The 27,732-nt window shown below is 34.6% G+C and overlaps 1 protein-coding gene across 2 annotated transcripts in view; it reads left to right on the forward strand.

Moving 5' to 3' along the window:
• LOC114339972 (NFX1-type zinc finger-containing protein 1-like) overlaps positions 1 to 27,732 on the forward strand; it is a 380,271-nt gene that overhangs the window by 195,544 nt on the left and 156,995 nt on the right. For both annotated transcript variants that reach the window (XM_050650389.1, XM_050650390.1), the window contains one exon: positions 21,466 to 22,057. In XM_050650389.1, the coding sequence (XP_050506346.1) occupies positions 21,466 to 22,057 (592 nt within the window). The remainder of the gene's footprint in view (positions 1 to 21,465; positions 22,058 to 27,732) is intronic.

Genomic DNA, 27,732 nt, shown 5'->3' on the forward strand with positions numbered 1-27,732 from the left:
CGTTGTATTCCCGGAACCAATCAGAAGGCAGTATTAAAAATACTGTCAAATGCCCAATAAAAATTTGTTATAAGTGTGTGACAAGTTTTACTAACAATTTTTATACATTTTGCATTAAAATAAATGACGAACGATTGATTTATTTATTGGAAAAATAATGTCCTCATCCGTATGATGATTGATGTAGATCATAGTACGTACTTATATGGTAATTAGATACATAATAATAAGTAATATAAATATTCGAATGATATGCTTTTTGTCTTTATGCTGACAAACCTTAGTGATTGAACACATATTGTGTAAATTAGGTCCAAGATCATAAAAAACGAAAATATTAAAAGCTCATCAAATAAATCCATATTTTTAGAGTTAACAGACATTTTCTTTTAATAAAATTAGAAAAAGATCGTTCCACAAAATTTATTTTAAGAAGAAAAATAATTAACAGCACAAGTGACAATGACACAAAACAGCTGTTAACCATTTAATTGTGAATCTGCTGATGCTTTCAGTTTCCGTTCTCGTTCCCGTTTCCGTTCCCGTTCCCGGTCAATTGTGCAGCCGCCTTAATTCCAAGAGACAAAGTGATTGCGTTATTTATTCTACGGACAAATAAACATTCTGTGAACAAAAACAGTGATAATAGTTTACTTCAAGAAGTGGTGTTCAAGGACTAGCTGATTCCAGGAAAAGCAGCCCACATTCAAGTACCAAGAGCCCAGGGGTGACGTACAAAATAAACTTTTCTATATATGTAAATTCAAAAAGTTAATTTTCAAAGATCTCTTGCGAAATGATACTCTAATAAAGTTAAACACTATTTAAAGAACTATTCAGGGTTGAATTTTTGGTTTAATATTGCATGCTTATTAAAATTCAAAAATAAATAATAATTTCATTCAAAAATAAACAAATTAAAGTTATTACAACGAGCAAAAAAGGTTTAAATAAATTAGTAAACAAAAAGCATTCCATTCTAGATTCTGTTAATAGAATTCAAACGTGGCTAGAAGCAAACCATGACTCGGAAAAAGATGTTTTCTCATTCAAAACAAGAGAAGTTCGATTACAAGACCTGTTCTCTGACTACAATAACGTACAGGATGAAATTGAATTCCTGGACGATTCTCAAAAATGTGATCGTGCCATATTTGAAGAAAATTATTTTGCGGTTCTGTCAAAAATACAAAGTTCGATTAGAGCATTGGATATTACCAATACAGGGAGCGTCGCTGCCGCTAAGTAAGTGGCCGTAAAGCTCCCGGAAATAAGCATATGCAAATATTCCGGGCAAATAGGGGACTTCGAAAGTTTTTTTGAGCTCTTTGACACACTGATAATAAAAAATCAGTCCCTTTCTGACATCCAAACGTTTCTTTATTTGAAAAGTTACCTACAGGGTGATTCTCTTAAGTTGGTGGATTCTTTGAAAGTCACAAATGAAAATTTTTCGATTGCTTTAGATATTCTAAAGAACCGCTATCAGAATAAGGTCACAATCATAAATTCTTACTTAACAGAGATTATAGACATTCCTACACTGAGAAACAGCTCACCGCAAGCCCTCAGAAATTTTCTAACTACCGTAACAAAAAATATGCAATTGCTAAAAAATTTGCAATTTTCAAGTGCAGAGCTCATTGATATAATTTTAGTTTTCCTGCTAGAAAGCAAATTAGATTTTTCAACAAGGAGACTTTTTGAAACTGAGCGAAATCATTCAGATGTACCAAAATTGGATGTTTTTCTTAAATTTCTTGAAAAAAGGTGCATTGTTCTGGAAAGCCTGGAAAATACAAATCCTAGGCAAGCCAAAAACGTAAAAGTTTCACATCATGCATCCAGTAATAACACATCAGAGGATTCAGATAAAAAGAATACGTCAAATAATTTTGTTTCTGACTTTTATTGCATTTTCTGCAAAAAGCAAGGTCATAAAATTTACAAATGTCACTTTTTCAAAAACATTCAGCATGATGACAAAATAAAATTCGTGAATTCAAAAGGTCTCTGCGTAAACTGCCTAGGTAGGCATAATTCTAAAGATTGTTCATCAAAACATGTATGTACCGTTTGTAAAAGGCGCCATAATACAATTTTGCACATTCTGGCACCAAATAATAATTCGGGTAAACATAATACTTTTTCTACGACCCATAAAAATGAAAGTCCGTCCACTTCTACAAATTCAAACAATTACGAACGCGAACATTCGTCAAATTCAAACTTTCAAGGTCCTTCGTTTCAAGGGCAAGAACCTTTTACAAATTCCTTTTCTGCTTTGTCCGTAAAAAATTTAAACGTACTTCTAGCTACGGCCAAAGTAACCATTTTCGACAAAAACGGGAAACCTTTAACGGCCCGATTGTTACTCGATACGGGAAGTCAAAATAGCTTTTGTACCCAGTGTCTCGCTGATAGGCTGGGCTACAAGCCATATGACATATCTCTTAAACATTTCTGGCATAGGCCAAAGTAATTCGGTTTCAAAAAAGATGGTCAACATAAAAATGCATTCTAACTATAATAAAAAGTCTTTCAAAATTTCATGTGCCATCTTAGAAAATATTACTTGCAATCTTCCACAGTTCCGCATTCTTACAAAAAAATTACCAATTCCAAGGGACGTTTTTCTCGCCGACGAGTCCTATCACAAACCTAGTCAGGTAGACATCTTGGTTGGGGCTGATTTGTACTACGACTTAATTCTTCCTGACATAATTCCTCTGGGCCCTAGGCTTCCAATTTTGCAGGCTTCTCATCTGGGGTACCTAATAGCCGGCGTGATTGCTCCTCACTTGACGGCACCTACAGTAGCAAACAATGCTTCTGGAGATGTTGCTCTACTTTCTACGTGTAGCACGGACGAGCTGCTCACGAAATTCTGGAACATGGAAGAACTTTCTCAAAAACCTATTCGGTCGGAAGCTGACGAGCTGGCCGAACAAATATTTCAAACTACAACAAAGATCCTTGAAAATGGACGCTTTGAAGTAGATATTCCATTAAAAAGTGCACAAGAACACCAATTACTGGGTGATTCATTTTCTATAGCCAAACGGCGTTTTCTGTCGCTCGAAAATAAATTCCAAACAGATAAAAAATTATTTTTCGAGTACAAAAATTTCATTGACACATATATTTCTTTAGGGCATGCTGAATATGTACCTCTTTCGTTCGTAAATGAAAATTCGGACAAAAAATATTTTATTCCACATTTATGTGTCATCAACGAACAAAATAAAAGTACAACTTTGCGTGTCGTCATGGACGCTAGTTGTAAAAGCTCTACAGGAAAAAGTCTGAACGACATTTCATTAAAAGGGTATCAGGTTCAACCCGATTTATTCGACATTCTGGTTCGTTTCAGGCAATACAAATTCATATTTTCCTGTGACATTCAAAAAATGTTTCGACAGACGTGGATCAACAAAGATCAACGCTTTCTACAAAATATTCTGTGGAGGGATGATACCCACGATTCTATAAAATGTATTCAATTAAATACTATCACATACGGGACGAATAGCGCCCCGTTTCTTGCTACGAGAGTCTTGCAAGAAATTTCAAATAAAAATAAAGTTAAATTCCCATTGGCCTCGCATTTTCTCGAAAACCAATTCTACGTAGATGATGGTTTATATGGGTCAAATAATATTGAAGAATTGCTCGAAATACTTCAGCAATTAAATTCTGTTCTAAACCGCCATGGGTTTACTTTACATAAATTCCATTCAAATTCATCCATATTCCTACAACAAATCAACCCAGAACATTCAAAAAATACTACTCAGGAATATGACCTAAATTTCGATTCAACTTCCAGTAAGGTTCTAGGCCTAAAATGGGACCCTGCGGAAGACCAAATAACAATTTCCGTCCCCGCAAATAATTTCTGCCCACCAATAACAAAAAGAAAAATCCTATCTGCGTTAGCGCAATGTTTCGACCCTCTGGGACTCATCAATCCGTTTATTGTTAAAGGCAAAATGCTTATGCAGAAACTCTATCTGCAAAAAATTCACTGGGACACAGAAATTTCGGACAAAACTATTCTAAACGATTGGAACAACTTTCTACAGGACTTGTCACAATTAAAACAATTAAAAATTCCTCGTTTCTATTTTTCTGAAAAAATAATTCTGAAGGTTGAGCTTCATGGATTTGCAGACAGCAGCATGGCAGCTTATGGCGCATGCGTATACCTAAGAACTTTCTATTCAGATGAGACCATCTCTTGTGCATTAATTTCTTCCAAATCAAGGATAACTCCGTTAAAGACGGTAACACTTCCTAGGCTTGAGCTGTGCGCAATGGTTCTTCTCTCAAAACTTGTTGCAAAAATAATTTCTATCTTTAAAAATCAACCTATAAAATTTCATTCAGTCAGCCTCTGGTCAGACTCCCAAGTAGCTCTGTCGTGGTGTAAAAGTCATCCAAGTCGGTGGTCGGTTTTCGTGGCTCACCGGGTAGCTCTTGTCCAAGAGTTGACTCAAACATGGCTTCACATAAAGTCTGCGCAAAATGCCGCAGACCTTCTTTCTCGAGGAATGTCTGGTTCTGAAATTCTCAATAGCGACTTCTGGTGGCAAGGTCCCAAATGCTTGCGAGATAAAAATTTCAATGTTTCCAATCTAGTAAATGACAAAGTTCTCGAAAACCTGCCCGAGGAAAGAAAAATAAGCCTCGTGGTAAATTCTAATGTGGAAAATTTCTGGATAAAAATTTTCTCACGTTTCTCAAATATTTCACGCTTAAAACGTACAGTAGCGTACGTATTTCGTTTTATTTCTAATTGTAAAAAACAAAAAATTTCTGAACCTCTTTCTGTTGCGGAGTTAAATTATGCAATGGATTTCATCATCAAGCAAATACAGGGTGATGCATTTTCAAAAGAAATTTCGGCGCTTAAAAATAACAAATTTATTTCAAATAAAAACATCATTTCACTAAAACCATTTTTAGATTCTTCTAATTTTCTCAGAGTTGGAGGCAGACTTACGAACTGTCCCGACATAGACTATTTGCAAAAACATCCGATACTGCTCCCATCCAATAATCCTATCGTCAATCTTATCATCAAAAATGAACATCTCAGATTGGGACATGCTGGTGCGCAAACAGTTTTTTCAAATCTTCGTTTGAAATTCTGGGCTCTCAATGGTCTAAAGGAAGCAAAACGAATCATTCGCAACTGCACCATATGTTTCCGATTTTCGTGTGCTCCTGCACAACAGCTTATGGGTAATTTACCTGAAGATAGGTTGTCCATTACAACAAGACCCTTTCAAAAAGTGGGTGTTGATTATGGTGGACCCTTTCTGTTAAAAAATCTTCTTCACTCCGAAAAGCGCCAAAAATCAAGGCATACATAGCCATTTTCGTGTGCATGGTGACCAAAGCTGTGCACATTGAGGTTGTTTCTGATCTAACAACTTCTTCCTTTCTATTAACACTTAAGAGGTTCATTTCCCGACGTGGTAACCCAACCGTCATTTACAGTGACAATGCCACATGTTTTTCTGGTGCAAGAAACCAACTCTATGACTTACACAATTTTTTTCAAAATAAGTCTAATTCTCAAACCATTATGGAATACCTTTCTGAAAATCAAACCTCATGGAAGTTTATCCCCCCTAGATCTCCTCATTGGGCTGGGCTCTGGGAAGCTTCAGTAAAAAGCGCAAAATATCATATGCGTAGGCTAATAGGCTGTTCTTCTTTCACTTTCGAACAGTTTTACACTGTCATGGTTCAAATTGAAGCTGTGATGAATTCAAGGCCTATCTGTTCCATGTCCAGCGACCCTTCAGATTACACCTTTCTCAGTCCTGGGCATTTTATAATTGGCTCCAGCCTGTCAGCGCATCCTGAGCAAAACTTACAAAAAATTCCGGAAAATAAACTATCCATGTTTCAGCAAATTGCAAAAATACAACAAAGTTTCTGGAAAAAGTGGTCTGTTGATTACTTGAACCGGTTACAAAATTCTCCAAAATGGTCCCGACCAAGGGAAAACGTTAAAGTCAATGACTTAGTTCTTCTGAGAGAGGATAATGTACCTCCTCTAAAATGGCCTTTAGCACGGGTAGTTGATACAATGCCCGGGCAAGATGGCAAAGTCAGAGTGGTCAAGTTGAAGACCATCGATGGTCAATTCACAAGGGCAATCTCTAAAATTTCGGTTCTCCCTAATCAAGGTAAAGAAGAGTAGGTTAGACCACAAGGCTCTAACGCCGGGGGGAATGTTGGAGAACTGTATTCTCCACCCAAAATAAATTCTATTTCACCAACAACAAATTTCCGCGCCGCCTCTGTAACAACCATAAATAATTCCATCACGCAGTGCCTGGAGAAATCTTCCAAGAATGTTAATCTCCGCCTTCTTTTACCCAAAGCACCCAACGGAAAGTTTGTTAACGGGATGCAAGGGTGCAACAGTCAGTCAACTATCGACACTTCTTAAGAACGCACTTTTTCATTACGCTTTTTCGAAGAGTATTCTTCACGCGGCAATTAGCAAAAAGCCGGTACATGAAGTGTAAAATTATGTGTGGTGGCGTCTTTCACAGATAGTTGTAACTCAATTGTTCACATGTAAAATTCTATTTCTTGCCCTTTTTCAACTTCATTACAGTCATAGCAAAATAAAAGTGTTTTATTTACATACACAATTCAAGAGGCCAGAATTACAGCATCTTACGGTTCATTAAAAGTTCTCCACTTAGCTATCGAAGGCTTAGCGACACATTGAACTTACTGCAAGTGCAAAACGCTGGAAAGAGACATTGGAACTACTCCAAACTCTCCATGGAGGAATGTTGAACACCGGCGTCCCTCCAGTGTCCAATAAATTAATATATTTATGTATAATTATAAAAAATCCAGACATAACTTTAATCGACGACGTATTTTAAAAGAAAAGAAAATAAAAAATTGCTGACAAATAACTTATTAAAACTAAAGTAATTGTTCAAAATGACCACCACCTTGTTGAAAGCAAAGTTTTGCTCTTTTTGTAATTTGTCTGACTTACTTCCTAATCTTGTCTGTGTTATTTTTTTATTTCTAAAAGGCGCCTCGAATTCGTTCAAGAAGTTTTTCCCTGCTATGTATTTCATCGCTATAAACTTTGGATTTTAAATATCCTCAAACATAATAGTCCATAGGATTAAAATCTCATGATCGTGAAGGCCAGACATGAGGACTACCACCCTAGTAGCAATTTGTCGACGCGACAACGTTGTCTACCGCGTGGCAACGTTTTGTTACAACGTTGTTATTGCCTAGAAGACGACCCAATTCGGCACTAATTTGGTGGACGATTTATGAGTTGTCTTGACGTTGCCTAGGCAACCTTAAGCGTTGCATAAGACAACTGAAGCGACTATAAAAAGCGCCTGCGTGCAATGGTTGCTCAAAGAGTCGGACTGGTTATGTTTTTTTACCTATATAAAAAGTAAACTATTTTGACATCATAGGTATTAGGTATTTAAATTTATATAAATACATAAATAAGGACCTAAACAAAATTACCTGATGTGAAATTTATAAACGCATCTTAGATTGCCATCAAATATGGATATTCAACCTTTAAAAAACACACGCGCTCATTTGTTATGACCTTTTTAACAAAAAACATGCAAATTTAAAAAAATCTAATTTTAATATAAAAGCCATAATTTATGTTAAATATATTTTGTATAAATTTAATGTATTGATGGTGCTTTTAAAGGTATTAGAAAATGCCTGCATTTTTTATATTTTGTGTTTTTATTTTCTTTACATCCCAAAAAAACCAAAATGGTGCATTAAACAATATTACTTAAAATATACCTTATTACCAACCCTAGACGGATGAGACAACCGAGAAGTCCAATCGCCGACCAAACACGGCCTGGCCGACTATCCCAACCACTTTAGAACGCACCCTCTTATTGGATGACAGAGGTCATGTGACCAGTTCAATGAAGTGCATCATTCTCCTTAACAGCGTTGCCACATTTAGTAGATATCTACTGTTTTGGTATATTTTTGATATTATTTAAAACATTCTAGTAGGCAATGTTTTTTATTAGATGTCTGGTATATTTCAACATTTTGTTATCACTAAAATAAAATTTGCTTTTTAATATTATTTACCCCATTTCTAAATTAATTTTCAGACATTTTGTTACAATTTCCCAATGTCATTACCGAAAATAAGATTCAGGATGTAGATGATAATAGTAGATGGACATAGAAATGAAACTGGTAAATACCAGATCTAAATAAGGAAATCTTTATATAATTGGTTTGGAGAATTTTCAAAATGATTGTAACGCTCGGTTTCATAATCAGTTAAGGTGGATTTTAAATTTTAAGTAAGTTGGTATCTACCTTTATCACAATTCATATAAGTATGGGTAAATGTCAACTTTAAAGTGAACTTTAGTTAATGTTCACTTTAAGTTGATTATGAAACCAGGCGAGAAGTGGCCGATTTTGACAGGTAACCGTTAACACAGGTTTTACTCTATTTACAGGACCTAAACAGAATCTACTGATTTCTATTGATTTTTTGAAAGCAAAACTACTATCTGTTACAAGATAATTCGGATGGAATTCAGACAAAATATGTACAGAAAGTACATATTTTGTCGAAATTCCAGCCGAATTATCTGGTAACGGATAGTACTGAAAGAGTAAGAACTGGCCTGGCAACCCTGTCTACCAAAGCTGATACAAATATTTAAGTTTATCAAAACTACTGATAAAACAATGGACAATGGAGAAACCGGATCTACGAAAAAAGGTCGCCAACAATTGGTCGAGCGAAAAAATGTCGCGCACATTTGAGCGCGTATCAAAAGGTCGCCGGCGAAAAAACAGCGCCGACGAAATAAGGTCGCGTGCAATTGATCGCGCGAAAAAAGATCGCGTCAGAAAATATGTTTTCATTTGCATACTTTAACTTTCCTTCACACTTAATCCAGGCTTAGGTCAGATTTAGATGATGCAATAGAACTAAAGGATTGCTGTTAAATAATGACCCAAACAGTTAAATATTTTCTTATTAGTCATTTTAACCTATTGGTAAAAAATATTTCGTCAACCCAATATTGACTTCTAAATGACTTTAGTTTTATTTTCCACTTTAAATAATAGGAAAATAATTGGAAGTAAATAATCCTATTTGAAATTGATCATGTAAAATGTTCGACCAATTTAATGGTCGAATTAAGGTAATTTTAACTGTAAATGTTGTAGGGAAAGTACCTAGAGGTATTATTTCACGACTTGGCAGTGTCGCAAAATTTACCCTTGGTTATTTAAGAGTAAGTTTTAATATAAGCTTAATATATTTTACAGGGTATATACTACATATAGATAGGGTAGGTTAAGGGCTACCATCTTTATTAAAATAAAATTTCCCAAATAAAATAATGATATTGTGGTTAAAAATTATATAACAGGCACAATTTCATTAATACATTGTCACTGGTGAGTACTTATTGAAGATATCATAGTTAAAGAATACATTTATATTAATAACAGATTTGCATACTTTAACTTTCCTTCACACTTTATCCAGGCTTAGGACTGGCAGTTAGTAACTGGCGTGTTTAAAAGTTTTTTTAATTTTAATTTTTTTATTTTTTTCTAATTTTTATTTTTTTTTTATTTTTATTTTTTTGTGTTTTTTTAATTTTTATTTTTTTTTTGTTTTTTTTTAATTTTTTTTTTAATTGTTTTTTAGTTTTTTATACTTGCAGTTGAAAATTTTGGGCAATTCCTCTTAAATATTCTAGATTTGGCCGGTTCCCGTATTGCAAACAAATCGTTTTTATTCGCCGCGCTGTATCTTTATAAATTTTTTTTTGAGGTTGTTGGTTTCCAGCTATGTATTGCTCCACTTTTAATCGATTTAAACTCTCTTCTTTCTTTAGCCCCGTAATAAACTTCCATAGATTTGGGTGTGCTGCATTTAATATCGAGGAGAAGCTGTTGTGCCAACCTTCGACAGCATTATTAGTACGCGGTAGATCTTCCTCTATAAATTCGAAGCAATTCCAAAGATTCCTTGGAAACATTGGCGGTCTTCTTTGTTGTCGTCGATCCAATCTGCCTATCCATACATCCTCAAAGTAGTTTATTAAAGGTGTTAGTAAATTTTCATTTTGAGTGTAAAACTCGCTGTCCAGTAGCTCTCCGAATGTTGCAACAACATCTACTTCAGGTACGAAGGCTAGGGCTGCCAATTGTCGCAGATGTAGAGCAAAATTCGCGTCTTCTGTATAAACTTGTTGCAGTCCTGTACCTTGCATGTTTCTCCACAAACATTGTGTGAAATGAAAGAAACATCCACGGATTCTGACTTCAGGAAACTCTTGTTGTAAAGCATTAATTGCTGCTTTTTCATAATCCACCATTATTGTTGTAGGACGTAAACCTGGTCGTAACGTTTTTAATTCATGGAAGAGTCGAGTGTATGTTGCCTGAGTTTTATTAGGAAGTAGAGCAAAAACAGTTGGAATAACGTTGCTATACTGTACGCCATGTATTGTATACAGCTGACCAAACAATAGAGGAGTACATGTGAATGTTCCATCGGCATACCAGTGTTCACAGCTCGCCATCAAAGTTAAATTTCTTTCAGTGGAAAATATTAAAATTCTCTGTTCGTTTGGACCACTGTCAAATAAAAGAAACGGTTCGCCGTTATTGTTTCTGGTGTATTCTTCCGGAATAATAAGCTCTGTTAAGCTTCTTGGATTTGCCGGAATAGCTTCCACTCTTTGGCGTGTGTTCTGAATAGTTCGCTTTAGGGATGAAATAGAAGGTAGCTGCCCAGTTGCACCCACAGACACTTCTTGTGAAACGGTAGCTATGATTCCTTGTGTTGTTAGTTCAACTTGATGAGCCAGTTCTTTCATTCTGTTACAAGCCTTTTTTGCTTCTAATATTGACGCATCGGCAACGTGGTTGTGACTTGTACTTTTCACTACTTCATCTCCCACTGTGTGAACTCTCCCGGTACATTTATGCTTATTGTACTGAGCGCACTTCCAAATTGTCTTTTGATCAATCGTTTTTTCCTTTCTATGGATATATCCATTATACACCAACATATTGGCACCTTTTTGACTCTTTACGTAAGTTAAGACCATCTTGACAAATCGACAAGCTAATGAATAATGAGATATACGATATTTTTCCCATCTTCTTATACATCCAAAATACATTAAAAAGTAATAAAAGTACGTTTCACGAATATGGAATAATAATTACCACATTAGTGAATAACGCACAATTAGACAAAGAACTTTTGTACAATATTTATTTTAGCATTTTCAATAATGTCTTATCGTAATGACTTCATGGAATTCCTAATAAATACCTACACAATAAGGTGCCCTTATCTAAACTACTTATTCTTCACTAATCTGCATAACGACTTTCTACTAAGAACCAATTATGCTAATTACCGGTCTCTGAAAATACCAAAAATAGGTAAACTGGTACCTGGTATTCGTTTGTATGTAATATATACTGTAAATAGAACTATTATTACTGTACATTTTTAACGATATCCGATTAGGAAGAGCAAACACTTTTAAACACGCCAGTTTTTTGCTGACAGTCCTAAGCCTGTAAAAAGTGTGAAGGAAAGTACCTTTCTGAATTTAGATCCATATATTAAAATTATTCACGTAGAACAAAAAAAATACTTTCTTCATGTTAAAAATTGTTCAATTTTCAAGTATATTCACTTGAATAACCTGAAAATACCATATGAAATAATTTCCCATTCTCCTATATTTCCCATCTTCCTACACATCCAAAATACATTAAAAAGTATTTAGATATACGTTATTTTTCCCATCTTCTTATACATCCAAAATACATTAAAAAGTAATTAGATGGAATTCCAAGACTAATCGGCTCATAATGCATAAAGTTAAAGTATGCAAATAGAATTTCTTTAGAACCTTTTTGAAAACCAATTGAATGGTTTTAATAATGTAAAACATGACGCGATCTTTTTTCGCGCGATCAATTGCACGCGACCTTATTTCGTCGGCGCTGTTTTTTCGCCGGCGACCTTTTGATACGCGCTCAAATGTGCGCGACATTTTTTCGCTCGACCAATTGTTGGCGACCTTTTTTCGCGACACCGGAGAAACCAGCTAATAAAAAACAAATAAACAGGTTGTTAAATAAATCGAAAATTTCCAGCAAAATAAAATATAAAATAATAAGAAAAAAGTAAGATTATAAAGTAAATTCTTTTTCTGCTCCTGAAGTTGCCGCAAACGTGTCACACATCTAGAACTATACCTAGGGTCGTGAGAGACAACTACCTAGTCGGCCAAAAAACCCATGGGCGTAAATAAGTTTAGCATTATAACGTTTTTAAGTCGTTGTGATTGTTGAAAAAACTTAACTGTGATATATAGTTGTCACAATAGTAATAACTTGTTGCCCATATAACTAAAGGTATTACTTAACGTTGTAACATCGTAATGTCAGTCGGGGTAGGGGTCGTTGGCCGAAACAACTGAAAGTCCACTGTGGCAACGTTATATACAGTGCATTTGTTTGTACTGACAACCAATGCGTCGAAAAATTGCTACTTGGGCACTCAATCTATTGGGAAAATTTGTCGGACAAGAAATCTCTAACTATGCGCCTTTAGTGTATACGCCATCATGAAAGTATATTCCACTGTATTGATACTTTCACCACCTAGCAGAACTTATAAAATATTTTTAAAAAATTTAAATACACTTCACCGGTTAGGATGGGACGTAAAATACATGGTCCTATTTGTTTGTATGTACAATAGTTCGATTGTAGATGTATTGAACCACTTACTCAGATTTTGAAGCGAAGATATGCTTCTTCTCCCTTGTCATATTTTTTCAAATACTTCGCCATGAAGAATGAGTTGCAATAAGCCGTATTTATCTCCCTTTATTCCTCATTATCATAACATTAAACATCAACATAGTCACACGATCAACCTGTGAAATTTATAAAATGCCTCTCTAACACCACAACTTGAAGACACTGAGTTTTCTTAAAGAAGTTTTTGAAAGTGTCCAGATCTCTGCTTCGTTTAATAACATCGAAAATACATAGCATCTGATAATAGAGATTTTGGTATCAAATGCTAAGTCGTAACTTTTGAAAATAGACTTCATCGTTACGAACGCTCATCTTGCTTTTTCTATGCAAAAAACGATTAAGATCCTTTATAAAAGGTATATATTTAAAAATCCCTAAAAAGGGCTACATCACAGAACTAGTTTTCGATTGGATGACCAATCATCATCAGTGCTTACCTAAAATGAATATAACTTGATAAAATAATGCAGTTTTTTAAATTTTGACTACGGTTTTAAGAAAAGTTGTAGGTTATACTCACGTGATCTAACATGCTAACCCCCAAAATACAATATTATAAAATATATGGGTAAAAATCCTTTAAAAGTGATCCGTCAAGGAAACATAGATGAAATATGTGAACTTAAACATGGAATTCAAAATATTCCATGTAATTATGCTCTAGGTACCATCTGAGCTCTAAATCGACTTGTTCACATATTGGCTGTCTGGTGGCAAGTGATGATGATATGGGGACTCTTGAACGATGCCGACAGAAGTGACAGTTCCACAGGAAGTTGAAAAATTAACCTGTCATTTTGAAGCCTATGGTGTAAAGCTTGTTAAATTAAGAGTAAGTAACAGCAATCACTCCACTGTGATAAATAATCAATTAAAATAAAATAAACTAGATGTTGTAGTTATAAAAATGTATTCACGTATGTTGTCAATGGAGGTGGTAGGCAAACCACATTACACAAAAATTAGTCGAAAACTAAAATCAATGATATTAAACCCTATTGTCAATAGACCCAGGATTTAGAAAAGCAATATTGTGTTGATTTAAAGTTATTGAATTTATTTAAATTATTGGTACCTGTTGGAATTTGTGTAAGTTTAAAAAGAGGTCACAGTAGGGGTGACTGAAGTGTAAAAATGTCTTAAATATTCTAGGGGGATATATCATTCCAAAAACAAGCTCACACTTAGGCCACTAATTCCTAAGTACCCCGCAGGCTACCCGGAACCGTAAGGGTTTGAAACCAAACCTCCATAAGATGTAGTTGACAGTAGGGGGAGGAGAGGATGGAATATAAGATGTATATGAGGAAATTAATGAGAATGGAACATGAACGGGACCCAACTTCATTTTCTATGCGTTTTTTTTTTATTTCAGTAGAGGTTCCAATAGCTGTTTACCAATCGCCGTGTATTTAATATTTCACGTTTACTGACTACAATGTACTTGTTTTGTTTTCGTATTGAGATCAAGTCCATGTTCACTACTTATATCTATGCGTGACATTATTCTTTGCAAACCATCTAACCTATCTGCACAAACTACTGCGTCGTCGCCATACCTAATGTTGTAGAGAGGCAATCCGTTGACTAAGACGCCTTCAGAAGATATGTTTAGTGTAAATATTAAATAACACCGTAGACAGAATGCAACCTTGTCTTACTCCTTTATCTATGGAGACTGCCTCTGTCAACTGGTCATCTAATTTAATGTTGGCTGTTTGGTTGTCAATATTCTAACAGCTCACCCCGTGGGAATGAGAAGACGGGGTAGACCGAAGTTGAGGTGGATGGACGGGGTAACACAAGATGCCGAGAAGATTGAAGTCGGCAACTGAAAAATGCAAGCAAGGGACAGAAAAGAATGGCGTAGAAAGCTTCAGAAGGTCGAGGCCCTCTAAGGGCTGTAGCACCAAGATAATGATGATGATGATGATGATGTTTGATTGTAATTTAAATTGTTTATATTTCTCAGGTCTTTGTCATCTCTTTAAATTTCCTTTTTGTAGCCGATAAAACAAATATTTACATCACAGTTGACATCCCTGCACCTATGTATAAGCATTTGGCTGCTAAGTGAATAGATTCTCGGGTGCCTAAAGTATCGCGAAATTCAAATTGTGCCCAGGATACTTGTTCTTAGCATTTTTTATATATTCTGCAGTGCATCACTTTGGAGTAACTTTTGTATGACCTTACTGGTTGGATAAAATCCAACTTTACATGAACTGGTCGGATTGAGCACGTTCTTGCTGTAAATGGGCGGATCGAGTCTAGTCTTACCTTAACTGGTTCTTTATTTATTTAACGTTTTTTTTTTTGAAAATTAAATGGTGATGTTGCAATTCTTATATCAGGTATGTGCGTGAAAACGTGAGATGTCTTGTGTCGTTCTAACAACACGTCGTTGTAGTTGTTTCTCGGTTCCCTGACCTTCCAATGAAATGCAAACCAAAAGACATAAAAAAGATAAACCGAAACTACACAAAACATATAACTAATAACTTTATGCATTAAGCTTTCTTTATTTTCGTAACTAGGGGGTTTATTGGGTGTAATTTTTGTCTGTCTGTGGTTGAAGTTTCAATCAATCGAAAAATTACAATTTTTGAATCCGAATAACTTTTGATTAAAAAAAGAAAATAGCAATTCTGCTTACCGCATTTGAAAGTTCAAGTCAAATTATACAGGTTTTGATTATTTGCATTGCTAAAAATTAGATTTTTAGAGATGCATTGAAAGCATCACTCAATCACTATGTGTTTATAGCTGTGTTTAACAATAAAAAAATTAATTTTTAGCAATTCAAATAATTAAAACCGGTATAATGTGACTTGAACTTTCAAATGTGGTAGAATTGCTATTTTGTTTTTTAATCAAAAGTTATTCGGGTTAAAAAATTGAAATTTTTCGGTTCAACCGCGTTTATCTCGAAAACTATGCATCATACGAAAAAAACTTTGCTGCGAATGACCCAAAAATACAAATAAGTTATGTAATTGATCAAGTTCTTTGTTTATAACAATCTTATCGACATCCAGATCAACTTTTACCCAAAAAATTCGTGTTCTACGGTTCAAAATACATAAAAAAACTTGGGCAAGTCCATCTAAATAAAGGAGGCCGTTGTACCCCTTATAACATTCCGTTAATTTCTAATTATCTTTATAGTTATTTTATTTAAAATTTTTCATTTTGCATTTAGTGCCAATTCGACATTTATTTGTCATTATGAACTTTAGTACATTATTTAGCTTATGTATTGGTTTGCAGACAAAATGTCGATGACATTTTAATATGACTTCGAGTCATCTTTTCCGATTCATAGTTTTGGTGTAGTAATCATCCTTCTTTCCCTGATCCTTAATTTGTGGTTACTTGTAATCTTGCGGGTCAACGTAGAATGATAGATTATTACCACTTGGTTATTAATATTTTGAATTAAAAAAAAATTTTTTTTGCTTAAAATTTTTTTTCTCCGAGTAGAAGGGGAATATAACATTCCGTTAATTTCTAATTATCTTTATAGTTATTTTATTTAAAATTTAATAACGGTTTGTCATTAAGTTATACTCAAAATCAATAAGATCTAATTAAAATAAATCTTTGACTGACGTCATACTTAACTAGTAGTTGGCACGAGTTCTTCAGTTGGTATTAGACACCATTCGCTGTCATGTAAGTTTGTTCTGTGAGGCTCCTCGTCTAACGACGGGAAATAATTGACACTTCGCTTGGTTAGCTAGAACGGAACGGCAGATGGTTGATCGAAAATTACGGGAATTTTAATACGGAGTTTCAAGCTCCTATAAGTATTTAGTGGAAAAATTAATAGTGTTGTTGTTTGGAAGAGCTAGGAGACAAAGTTTGGAAGATCCCGTAGAAATTGAAGTCACACCATCTGGTAATTTTTTTTACTTTTAAAAGGTTTGAGAAAAAAAAAACGAATATGGCCGCCATCGTGTCATATTAAATTCTTATCGAATTTATTTCTGTACATTTATGAACCAAAGTTGTTATTTGAATTTAGTATCTTTAATTCTATCCATGGTTCGAAAATATACACTCAGATGAAGGATTATCTTGTCACATATCCTGTATCTATTTAATTTGTGGGGTTACGCTAACCTCATAAAATTCAATTCAAATTTTACAGATTACATTCATTATTATCTAAAGTCTACTAAATTGCGTGCATTTTAGCCACCTTAAATTTCGTTCCCATCATTTTTCCTAAATTTTACAACATATTACATTATCCCATATCATTTTTATTAATAAAAAAATACCCTTTATAGAAATATTGCTTTCAGATACAAATCATATTCTGTATTAAATATTGAATTTAAAGTTAAATTCCAAATTATTGTGTCCGTAGTGTGAATCAAGGTCAAATCCATCAGTGTTTTTACTAATGATCTTCTTTTTTGTTGTGCATTCTACAAAAAGATATCTCATTTCTTTTTCTTTTTTTTTTTTCTCTTTTTGCCTTTCCGGAGATTTTACATTGAAAGTAAAACGGGAAATGTTTGTTTTAGCCGTTTGGGTGAAATTATAAAGTAACCAGTCCATCAGCTCCCCTAACAACCGGGAGCAACCGTTCTAGGCCAAGCCAGGTCACTTGGAGACCAGCCTGGAGAATCTCCTCCCACGTAGCATTGAATTCTGCACTTCGCCCCGAAGGGCACCTTGAATAATTGGTACAAGCTAGCACCATCCCTGTGCTAATTCTACTACCAGGGATTTTGGTATCCATAACAAGGACACTTTTGGGAAACATAATATAGGGTTTGTTTTGGGGACACTTGGTACTTATTTGCAAGTGATTATTACTCTACCATCACAACACGTTAATATTTCTGTGTAATAATCAGGACATTTAGTTCAAACTAAGTTTTATAGTTTAATCACACATATTTTTGTTTCAAGATTTAGGTTGCATTTTTTTTTCATATTATATCTATAATTTTTGATAGTGTTTCCCAAACCAGTAAACTCTCTGGTCAAGGAGGTTTGAGCTCAGATCATCTTTTCCCTCATATGAGATTCTCTTTACCTTTGTATTATATTACCTGAAATTTACTTGTACCATTTATTTATTTAATTAACTTTATATTTTTTTGTTACTAACCTTGCTAGTCTCCACTTATCAATTTAAATTTATATATTTTTACTCTTTATTGCTAATTTATTAACTTACATAACTTTAATGTACTTTAGCCAATCATTCTAATTAATTAAACTTATTTGCTTAACTTTTTACTTAAATTCATTTATTTAACTTTTAATTATATCCCTGGACGCTATTCCCTTTGAATAGCTATCCATTTTACTTGTGATAAATTTTTAGTGACTACGCGTCGAAGCAACTGATTTTTATATATCAAGTAGACCGTAGATTCACATTAAGGAGGCTGGTGCCTATTTAACTCTTTGAGAGTTTATATTATTGTTCATTCGTTTGTAGTTTAGCGTTGCTGTACGTATTTTAATCGTACAATTATTTGGTGAAGGTTGTTATTTAACCTAGTATATGTAAGTTGGGGGTATGCTTCATAGAAAAGCTACTCCAATACTAATTTAATAGGTAATTATAAAAGTGTAACAAAAATAAGAAAACTTCTGTTGGAGTGAAAGTAAAAAGAAAGATATAGGTACTCCAACAGAAGTAAGGAAAAAAATGAATAAAAGACTAGATAACTAAATAGTTGTGGCTGAAAAGAAGAGAATGTGGGGCTTCAGCGGTGAAGCCGTAGTAGGAAAAATAAAAAAAATATACTACTAAAGTGCAGTAGTACTGAAGAAAGGGGAATTAGAAGGGATAGAAGTAGAAGTGGGAAGAGACATAGGCAAACTGAATAGAGTTGGCTAGCTATAGATGCAAGAGAGCAACTTGACACTCAAGGATGGATACGGCTCGTTTGCATGCCTGTCGAAGAACAGTAGCTCTATATAGACAGTAATGATGACTAAAAGATGAAATAATAAAATAAGAATAATGTACTGAAAATGAATGGAGATGAATAATGACTAAAAACGAACAAAATAAATAAAACTAACTAATCATGGGCGCCATGAAAATGATCTTCGATCATTTTCCCAGGTATCTTACACTGCTTTCAAATATTAAATATATTAAACCTGTAATAATGAACATAAAGGAATAATAAAATAATTGATATACAAAATAAATACATATTTATTAAAAATAACTGCTAGATCTTCGACAATCTCTGAGTTAAATAAAGTGCATATCATGTGACTCTAAAATGACATAATTTATACAAAAGTTATATCTAAGATAACAACAATAATGTTATCTGTTACAAAATTACAGGTATAAGTACCTCTCACTAACATATAGGGTACAAAATTACATAAGTCTTCTACCAAATGGTTATAGTACGCCCGCTACGTACAACTAAAGGAAACTGACAAAGATGAAAATACTACAAATAAATAGGCCCAAGCCTCACTAAGAGAAAATACCATAATGAATAAATAAAGTTAAATATACAAATGAATAAAGTTATAGTAATTAAGTAATTAATACCGAAACGATTACCTAAATTAACCGAGAAAATGCAATGAAATAAAGTAACGACGAATTAACCGAACAATCGAAATAAAGCAAATAACAATAAAATATTTGGGAAACAAGCAAGTAATATTACAAAATAAATTTACCCGAATTACATAAACCAATATCAAAGTATTAAAAACCTAATTTTCTCTAGGCTTATTCCTGTGCACAAGAAGTTACCGTAGATACAAAGTTTGGGAACCAAATACAATAATATACAAATATGTCATATAAAAACAAATGTACGCTAAATCTGAAAAAAATAATTAATAAACATAATGTATCAAATAAATGTCTGATATATAAAAACCATAGTTACTTAAAACACAGCACTAAATGTTCCCAAACGACTCCTAAAGAGGTTGCTGCTGCATCCTCAGAAATGAGCATCACGATGATGCGGTCCCATGCCCTCCGTAGGCCCAGGTGGCAGGACGAAAAGGAGCTGGAATGCTCCCAAAAAGCTTGTTCCCAAAAATGACTTACTCCCAATGTTGACTGTGGCTGTGGTTTCCCTAGGTGGTCAAAGAAGGGGCTATGACTTCATCTTATGGTTTCTCCCAAATGGCTAAAAACATACCCAGTTTTATTTCCCATTTTAGACATTAGCAAAAAGTAAAGGGAAGAAGAAATAATTGAGGAAACTTTTTAGAAGCATTAACATAGAAAAACCGATCATTAAAATGGAACAAAAACTAATCTCAGGTAACCTTGAACTATTTTGAGTGTGAAAACATGAACAAATAATGATGAATGTGAAATTTGAATATGATTTATCTGAGGGAATATCTGTAAAAATATATAGAATTTATAAAAATATTGGATGTTCAATAAATTTAAAACCTACAGAGAAATGATAATTATTTCCAATATTAATTGAGAATTGCATATGTTTGGTTATGTCTAACCAAAAAATATATTAATATATAATTTTCCTTGAATGAATATTCAATAATCGAAATAATCTACATAAAATCCAAATAATGAGTTGACTAAGAAATTTAACAATGAACCTAATATATCAAATGTTCCATCACAAAAAACCAGGCTATATAAAAAAATTATTATGAAAAACTAAATATTTTACCGGGTTGATTCTTATCCAGTTTCCATGAGGTGTTGAGTTACACATATGTTTCCATACTCCAGGCTCCAGATAACTTTTCACTTGGAAATTAACAAAAATGATTTAAATAGTTGAAATTATCAACCCGCCATTGGTATAACCGATTCGAACCACAGCTCACAGTCAAGTAAAGAGCATTACTCTCTCATTCAGCGAGGAAGACGTCAAACTCTCACGGAACACGAATTAAATGACAAGGAACGGTTCAACTATGTTCCGTACAGTGTGACGTCACATGAGAAGTCCTTTACGAGAAATTAAAGAATTTAAATGGGAGGTCAAAAGAAAATAATTTTAAAAATAATTAAAGCGCTAAAAATGATATTATAACGGGTGGACCGTTACACCCTGGCGACAGCACTATATGTCGCTCTAGCAACATTTTTCTATCGCTCTTCTTCAGTTTTTGAGGTCTTTTCGGAGATTTTCTGAAGACTAAAATTCGATGCGTCTCTTTTTGACCACGGATTCATATGCAGCACGCAAATATGTATGAAAGGAATGAGTCTGTTCTTTCAATAATAAACACTTTCGTTCACTTGATCACTTGACTGTGAATAAGTGTACTTGACGTACGCTGAACATATGAATCTCATAACTTCAGAAGACTGTAGCTTCAGAATAATCGTTTTTCAGACCTAGGTTCCATGGACTTTTTTAATCTACACACTTAGAACTATCATTGACCGAACTTGACCGGGTCATTTGACTGGTAAAATTTGACCGCGGTCACTTTTCCATAAAGAGTGTTTTGGGCTCCTTTGAAGCATGTGCATTTCAGTACTGTTTATATTACCGCATACCGTATTACTCATAGATTTGATATTTGTAAAGTAAATAAATACAATCGACTTTTTTATTTTAGAAGCTTTAGTGGTCGGAATGACAACAACGAAAGCAGCTAGCATTAATACGTCATTAAAAGCTCTAAAAAGTCCAATAGTTATAGTCGAAGAAGCTGCAGAAGTATTAGAATCTCATATAATGACCGCTCTTACATCGCATTGTCAGCATTTAATTTTAATAGGTGATCATCAGCAGTTAAAACCTAGTACAGCTAGTTACCATATAGAAACTAGGTATAAATTAAATATAAGTCTTTTCCAAAGAATGGTTGATAATCAGGTGGAATGTCATACATTGAATATACAGCATAGAATGAGACCAGAAATTGCCAATTTGATTAGACCTACCATTTATCCAGTTCTACATGATCACGAATCGGTACTTGATCGACCGAGTATTTTAGGAGTGGAACATTCACTATTTTTTATTGATCACGAACACACGGAAGCCGTGTGTAACGATAACAGCAAGAAAAATGTACACGAATCTAAATTTTTAATGCAGTTGGCAAAGCACTTAGTCTTAAATGGTTATAAGGCGGAGAATATTATTATATTAGCAGCTTATTTGGGACAAATGTTTGAAATGCAACGTGAACGCCGAATTCATAGGTATGTATTTAAAATTTTGAAATGTAACATTTACCTAGTAAGTAAATAAATGTATTAGTCCACAGTACATCGTCCTTTTTTGAAAATTATTACAAAATTCTTAAAAATGGTTTTAACTAGGGTAAGGTGGGGCAAGTGCGTCCCCTTTTATTCATATTTGATTTTAATTGTATCAATGCTTCAATTGGGTTCAGTGGCGCACCCAGGGAGTGGTTTTGGGGGTTAAAATCCCTCCCAGGGCATAAAAAAATATAATGAATAGTAGGAAAATGTAACTTGTCATTCAGAAAAAATACAAAAAAAATTCGGTGCCTAAGCGAAGCTGGGACAAATAATCCCGGACAAAAAATCTCCACAAATTATCCCTGGACAAAAAATCCCCAGACAAAAAATCCCAAGACAAATAATCTTTTTAGTAGTACATAACGAAAAATATTTAGTCATCAGTTTCAATTCACTGCAAGCAACATTTCAAAAACATGCGTCAAAAGCTTTCAATAGCTATATCAAAAACCTGTGTTCTGCGTTTTCATAACAAAGCTAAACATTCTTAATAGCGCAAAAATTTTTCATGGATGCACACAGATAATTAAAGGTAATGTTTTGAACTTAGTTATTCAAGTGAGCAAAAGATTAAGCGAATAAGTAAAACATGATTCACACAACTTTAGTTCATTCCCCATATCTTCCTCGATTTTTGAAAAACTCACACTCGTTTGTCATGTAAAATTTGAAGTTTTGGGCATGTAATTGGAATTCGAAATTTGGTAATCGAAATTACAATAATTCGTGCTTAATCTTAATTACTTTTAATCATTATTGTCGTGCCGAAAAGCGGTTTCATGGTCATTGCTATAACTCTTATGCACTGAGGCTGAAAAACATTAAGTCGATTGCGTTCACGGGAAAACTTTTAGAGAACTATTCGGTAGCAAATATTTCATGGGGATTTTTTGTGGGAATATTTTGTCAAAAAAAATTTGTAGGGATTATTTGTCCGGAATTTTTTTGTGGTGATGTTTTGCCCGGGGATTATTTGTCCGGGGATTTTTTGTCTGTGGATTTTTTGTCCAGGGATAATTTGTGAGGATTTTTTTGTCAGGGATTATTTGTCCGAACCCTGCCCAAGCCAACCCCCTCTAGAGGAAGATTCTGGGTGCGCCACTGATTGGGTTAGTTCTGCCAAATCGAGGATACGTGCACCAAGTACTTTGACAATGATCTTTATTTAGGGAAGGTTCCAAATCTGTGGCTTTTCACGATTATTAGTTATAATTGTTTTTCTCTTACATCTCGCAGTAGCGCACTTGCCCCATCAGTTTGGGGCAAGTGCGTCTCCCGGGTATAGTTTTATATATTTTTCTTGCGTTGCATTACGGGGTAAGTGCATTTATTTAATAGGCTTTTCTGCACACAGTTCTGAAAAAAACATTAAAAAATTTTCATAATGTTGAAAACAAAATAACTTCAGAAGGCTCAAATGACTCAGCACAAAATGAGAAAGTACTTTATTTAAGGACAAAAATGTTGTATGTCTTGCGGAAACTTAATATTGAAATTATGCATTCCTTTCCTAACATTTGGAGCGGGTAATATTTTAAGGATATCCTCTTTTGCCACAAGCGATATTTATATCATCCACCTGAGGAAAAACAAAGCACTTTGTTTTTTTCCTCAGGAACTTTACTTGGGTATCATTTCCATTGAGAGAAATTACGTGGCCTATATATAAAACGTCATTTCTGTCCCGACTTTGGCTTTTAAAAGCCATCAGAACCCAGTCTCCCACAGAAAATTCAGGCGGAGGACCAAGAAATAGTCAGTGTCGTCGTCTTCTTCTTCTTATGGCGAAATATGATCCACGAAATCGCAATCTTTAGACTCATCGTGTAGAGAGATCTGATCGTCCTGGTCTTCATCACTTAAGTCGTGTAAGGTGCCTTTGTTGGGTCAGGCAGTGATCACTTCACTGCCTGCTGCAATTCGCTTCTTTTTTTTTGCTGGAGTTGATGTTCCGCTTTGCACAGTTTGTAGTAGGAGATGTTCGAAAGATACTGGTAATCTAAAAAACAATAGGGTTACGAGAAAAGCTCACTAAAATCTTACAAAGTCCATATTGTTGGAATACGATACTCACGAGTTTGTCTCGACGGTGGAAATATTCGTCACATTTAGAGGAGAAGTTTCTTTGTGCTGATCTCTGACGTCAGCAAAAATCTGCCATCGCCTCAAAGAAGAAGCCTCGTAACGATCTTCGGGTACAACTTTATCATCAAATGGGAAGATACATCCCTTCTTAAATCCATTTTTAATAACTTCTGGGTTGATTGTGGTGCATATTTTCCCAATTAGCTTAGAGAAAACTTTTTTAGGAAGCCTCCGACCAGAAAAATGTCGCTGCCACTTAACGAGTTTTCTGTCCCACATTGATTTTAATGTTTTGAACACCGCCAAATCCAATGGCTGGAGAATGTGACTTGTATGGGCCGGTAGTTTCAGGATGGTGATTCCTTCCGATCTGGCGTAATTGACTAAATCTGCCGTGAGGTGTGAGGTGTGTGGAATGTCCGTCGTAGATAACCAGTATAGGCCGATCAGGACCAATGTTTTTTTACAAAAGTACGCTCAAAATAGTTACGAAATACAATACATTCAATCCAGCCATTTGTAGTAGCAGCATACACAGTACCAGGGAAGGCATCATTTTCGTCGGCCATCCATTTATCCCAGATATTTTTGCCTTTAAAAACGATTAATGGAGGAATTTTTTCGCCATTAGCGCTTGCTGCCATCACCACTGTGGTGTTCGCCCTTCCTGGTCCACTGGTGCTTCTTGTGCATGGTGCACCTTGCTTCCCAACAACTTTTGTTTTAGAGGGGTCATTCGAAAATCCAGTTTCATCTATATTATAGATTCTCTCAGGTTTGTCAGCAAGCCACAAATATTGAATGGTTTCGCCCAATAACTTAAAATGATCTTTAACAACAAAAGGATTCATGGCCTTCTTCCTCGCAAACTCAACTAGTTCCGGTTTCTTTATTGACAACTGATGTCTTCTTTAAAAATTTAAGAACCAGTCTTCACCTGGTCAACCATCTTTAAATTGAGTTTTGAAAGTGTTTGCTTGGACGAACTGTTGGGTTAATTTCAAAACTTCTTTATGCGATAAACCGAATCCCCTTTGCTCCATCGTGCGAAGACCTTCTGCCAGTCGCCTTTCTTCTGTCAACGGAATGTCAGTAGATCGACCTTGTCCTGATCCCTTTGCACCTCTTCTTCCACTCAAGTGATCCCGTAATGTCACAGGAATATTGTATAAGCGTGATGCTCCCTTGACAGTGAAATTCTAATTTCTTATATCCGTTAAGAGCATGGGTACGTATTTTCGGCTGCAATGCTATTCATATGGGGATTCATTTTTTTCGAATCCTGAGAAAACTAATAAGTATTTTTGAAAAATTTAAACGCAGAATGAAAGATTACGTTATTGGCGAGGGCCGAAAGTCCCTGAGAACTTCTATAATGTTTATTTTAGTAAGTTACAGGGGTGAAAAACTAAGAGAAAATGTAGTGTGATTTTGAATTTCAAATATCTCATTCAAAAGAAACTTTTTATTTATTCTAAGGGACTTTCGGCCCTCGGTAATAATATAGTCTTTCCGTTTTGCGTTTAAATTTTTTAAAAATATTTATTGGTTTTTTCAGGATTCGAAAAAAATAAACACAATGTCCATGGTAATATTTCCAAATCTAACTTTGTCATACAACGCACTCAGTCGAATAGAACATTGTCAGCATACTGTCAGTCAGACAGTGACAATTTTAAATATTTGACATGGCATCGGGAATATTTTCAGTTGTTGATTAAATAATAGTTATTAATATATAGTGTATTTGATAAATAATTGATTTAAGTCGTGAACTTAATAAAAAGTTATTTATTGTTTATTATTTGTGGAAGATACAAGCAGAGAATACATCAGAATAATATATTCTGTGCTCCAAGTATTTTGTTGTTAAAGATGTTCAAAATTGTAAGTGTTCCATATTATTAAAAAATCACTTAAACGCTTTTCCTCTTTTCTCGATTGAGTATTAGTTTTTGTTGTACATATAAATTATTACAGTCACTGAATACATAGTTAGTGAACAAATTATCACATTTATTAACTGAATTAATAATTTGCAATTATAAAAATAACAGTTGTTATCCAAGAACATTTAAGAGCCATCTCTTTAAATTTATGATGACATTTTCAAGTAGAATGACATTCTAGTAATGTTTACATATCCATACCAGTGTGAATTTTACTACACGTAATTTGCCGTGTAAAGACAGAAAAAGTAGGGATACCCCTAAAATATTTGCGAATTATGTACCGATGGCCTTAATGCATTGTTAAGGGCTTCTGCTGTATACTGCGAACCTCTCTCCATCTTTCGGACGTAATTTCGGACCATCTCTACCTAAGAATTAAAAATTGTATTCAGATTTTATGCCGGGGCAAGTGCGTTAATACAGGGCGCACTTGCCCCAACACAGAAATTGCACTTGCCCCAGGTGATAAATCTATGGGGCAAGTGCGCATCTTTTAATTATTAGCAAATTATAGCGAAAAAACGTAAATGATATCAAAACAATTCAAATATCAGCAATTCTAATAAAAAATATTCAATAAAAACTAAAATCTAGTCAGCGGAACGAGATTGACAAGACTTAGAAAAAACTCTTACCTGCTCTTTGTATAACCTCAAAAGTAACTACCAACAAACACGTGTACTACGTGTGCTACTATGTCGTCAATTTAACGACGTTGCCACTCATATGTGTAGCTGTTTCGTTTAATACTTGGCGTTAAATTTGAAATCGGTATCCCGAAGAAAGTACGTGCCTCCTAGTGGCGGGATACGGGCAACAATACATTGGCTTCCACATCACTGATTGGCTTATAAGGCAGTTCTTACAGTAGGGATCCTGGCCTATACAGAAAAATGCAGGCGGATGTGGGGTAATACTGCACTTTGGTTGCATTGGTGGTGTATTGGCTAAACGTGCAGGCAGGGTATGGTGCTGATAGAAAAGACATTCAGGCATCAAATATCCAAACAAAATCTTTTCAGGCCATAATAATGAAAAGACCGTCTCCAATGATATATAAAAAAAACTTATACTGAAATGATGGCATCTCCTGGGGTAAAATGTAGCGGAAGTAAAATGAGCCTCCGTTCGGATTTCCGGGCGAGGACTATCTCAGGGGGAACACCATTGCAGGTTAGAATCAGGATAGGTGCGTGGAATCTTGGTAGTCTTACAGGTAAGAGTCGGGAGTTAATGGATGCTCTCAAACGAAGAAGAGTTGAAATTGCTTGTATTCAAGAAACTAGGTGGAAAGGACAAAGGGCGAAAGAACTAGGTGAAGGATACAAATTGTGGTATGTAGGGAGTAGTAACACTAGAAATGGAGTTGGTATAATTTCTGATAGTGAAATGAAAGATAACGTACTACAAGTTATAAGAACGAGTGATAGAATGATGTCAGTGAAACTTGTAATTGATAAAGAGGTATTGAATGTTGTGTGTGTGTATGCTACCCAAACAGGTCTGGGTGAGAATGAAAGAAGAGCTTTCTATGATCAATTACGAGACGTACTGAGTGATATTCCAGCAGAGAAG

This window comes from Diabrotica virgifera, chromosome 5, assembly GCF_917563875.1.
Source record: "Diabrotica virgifera virgifera chromosome 5, PGI_DIABVI_V3a".
Classification (NCBI taxonomy): Eukaryota; Metazoa; Arthropoda; class Insecta; order Coleoptera; family Chrysomelidae; genus Diabrotica; species Diabrotica virgifera.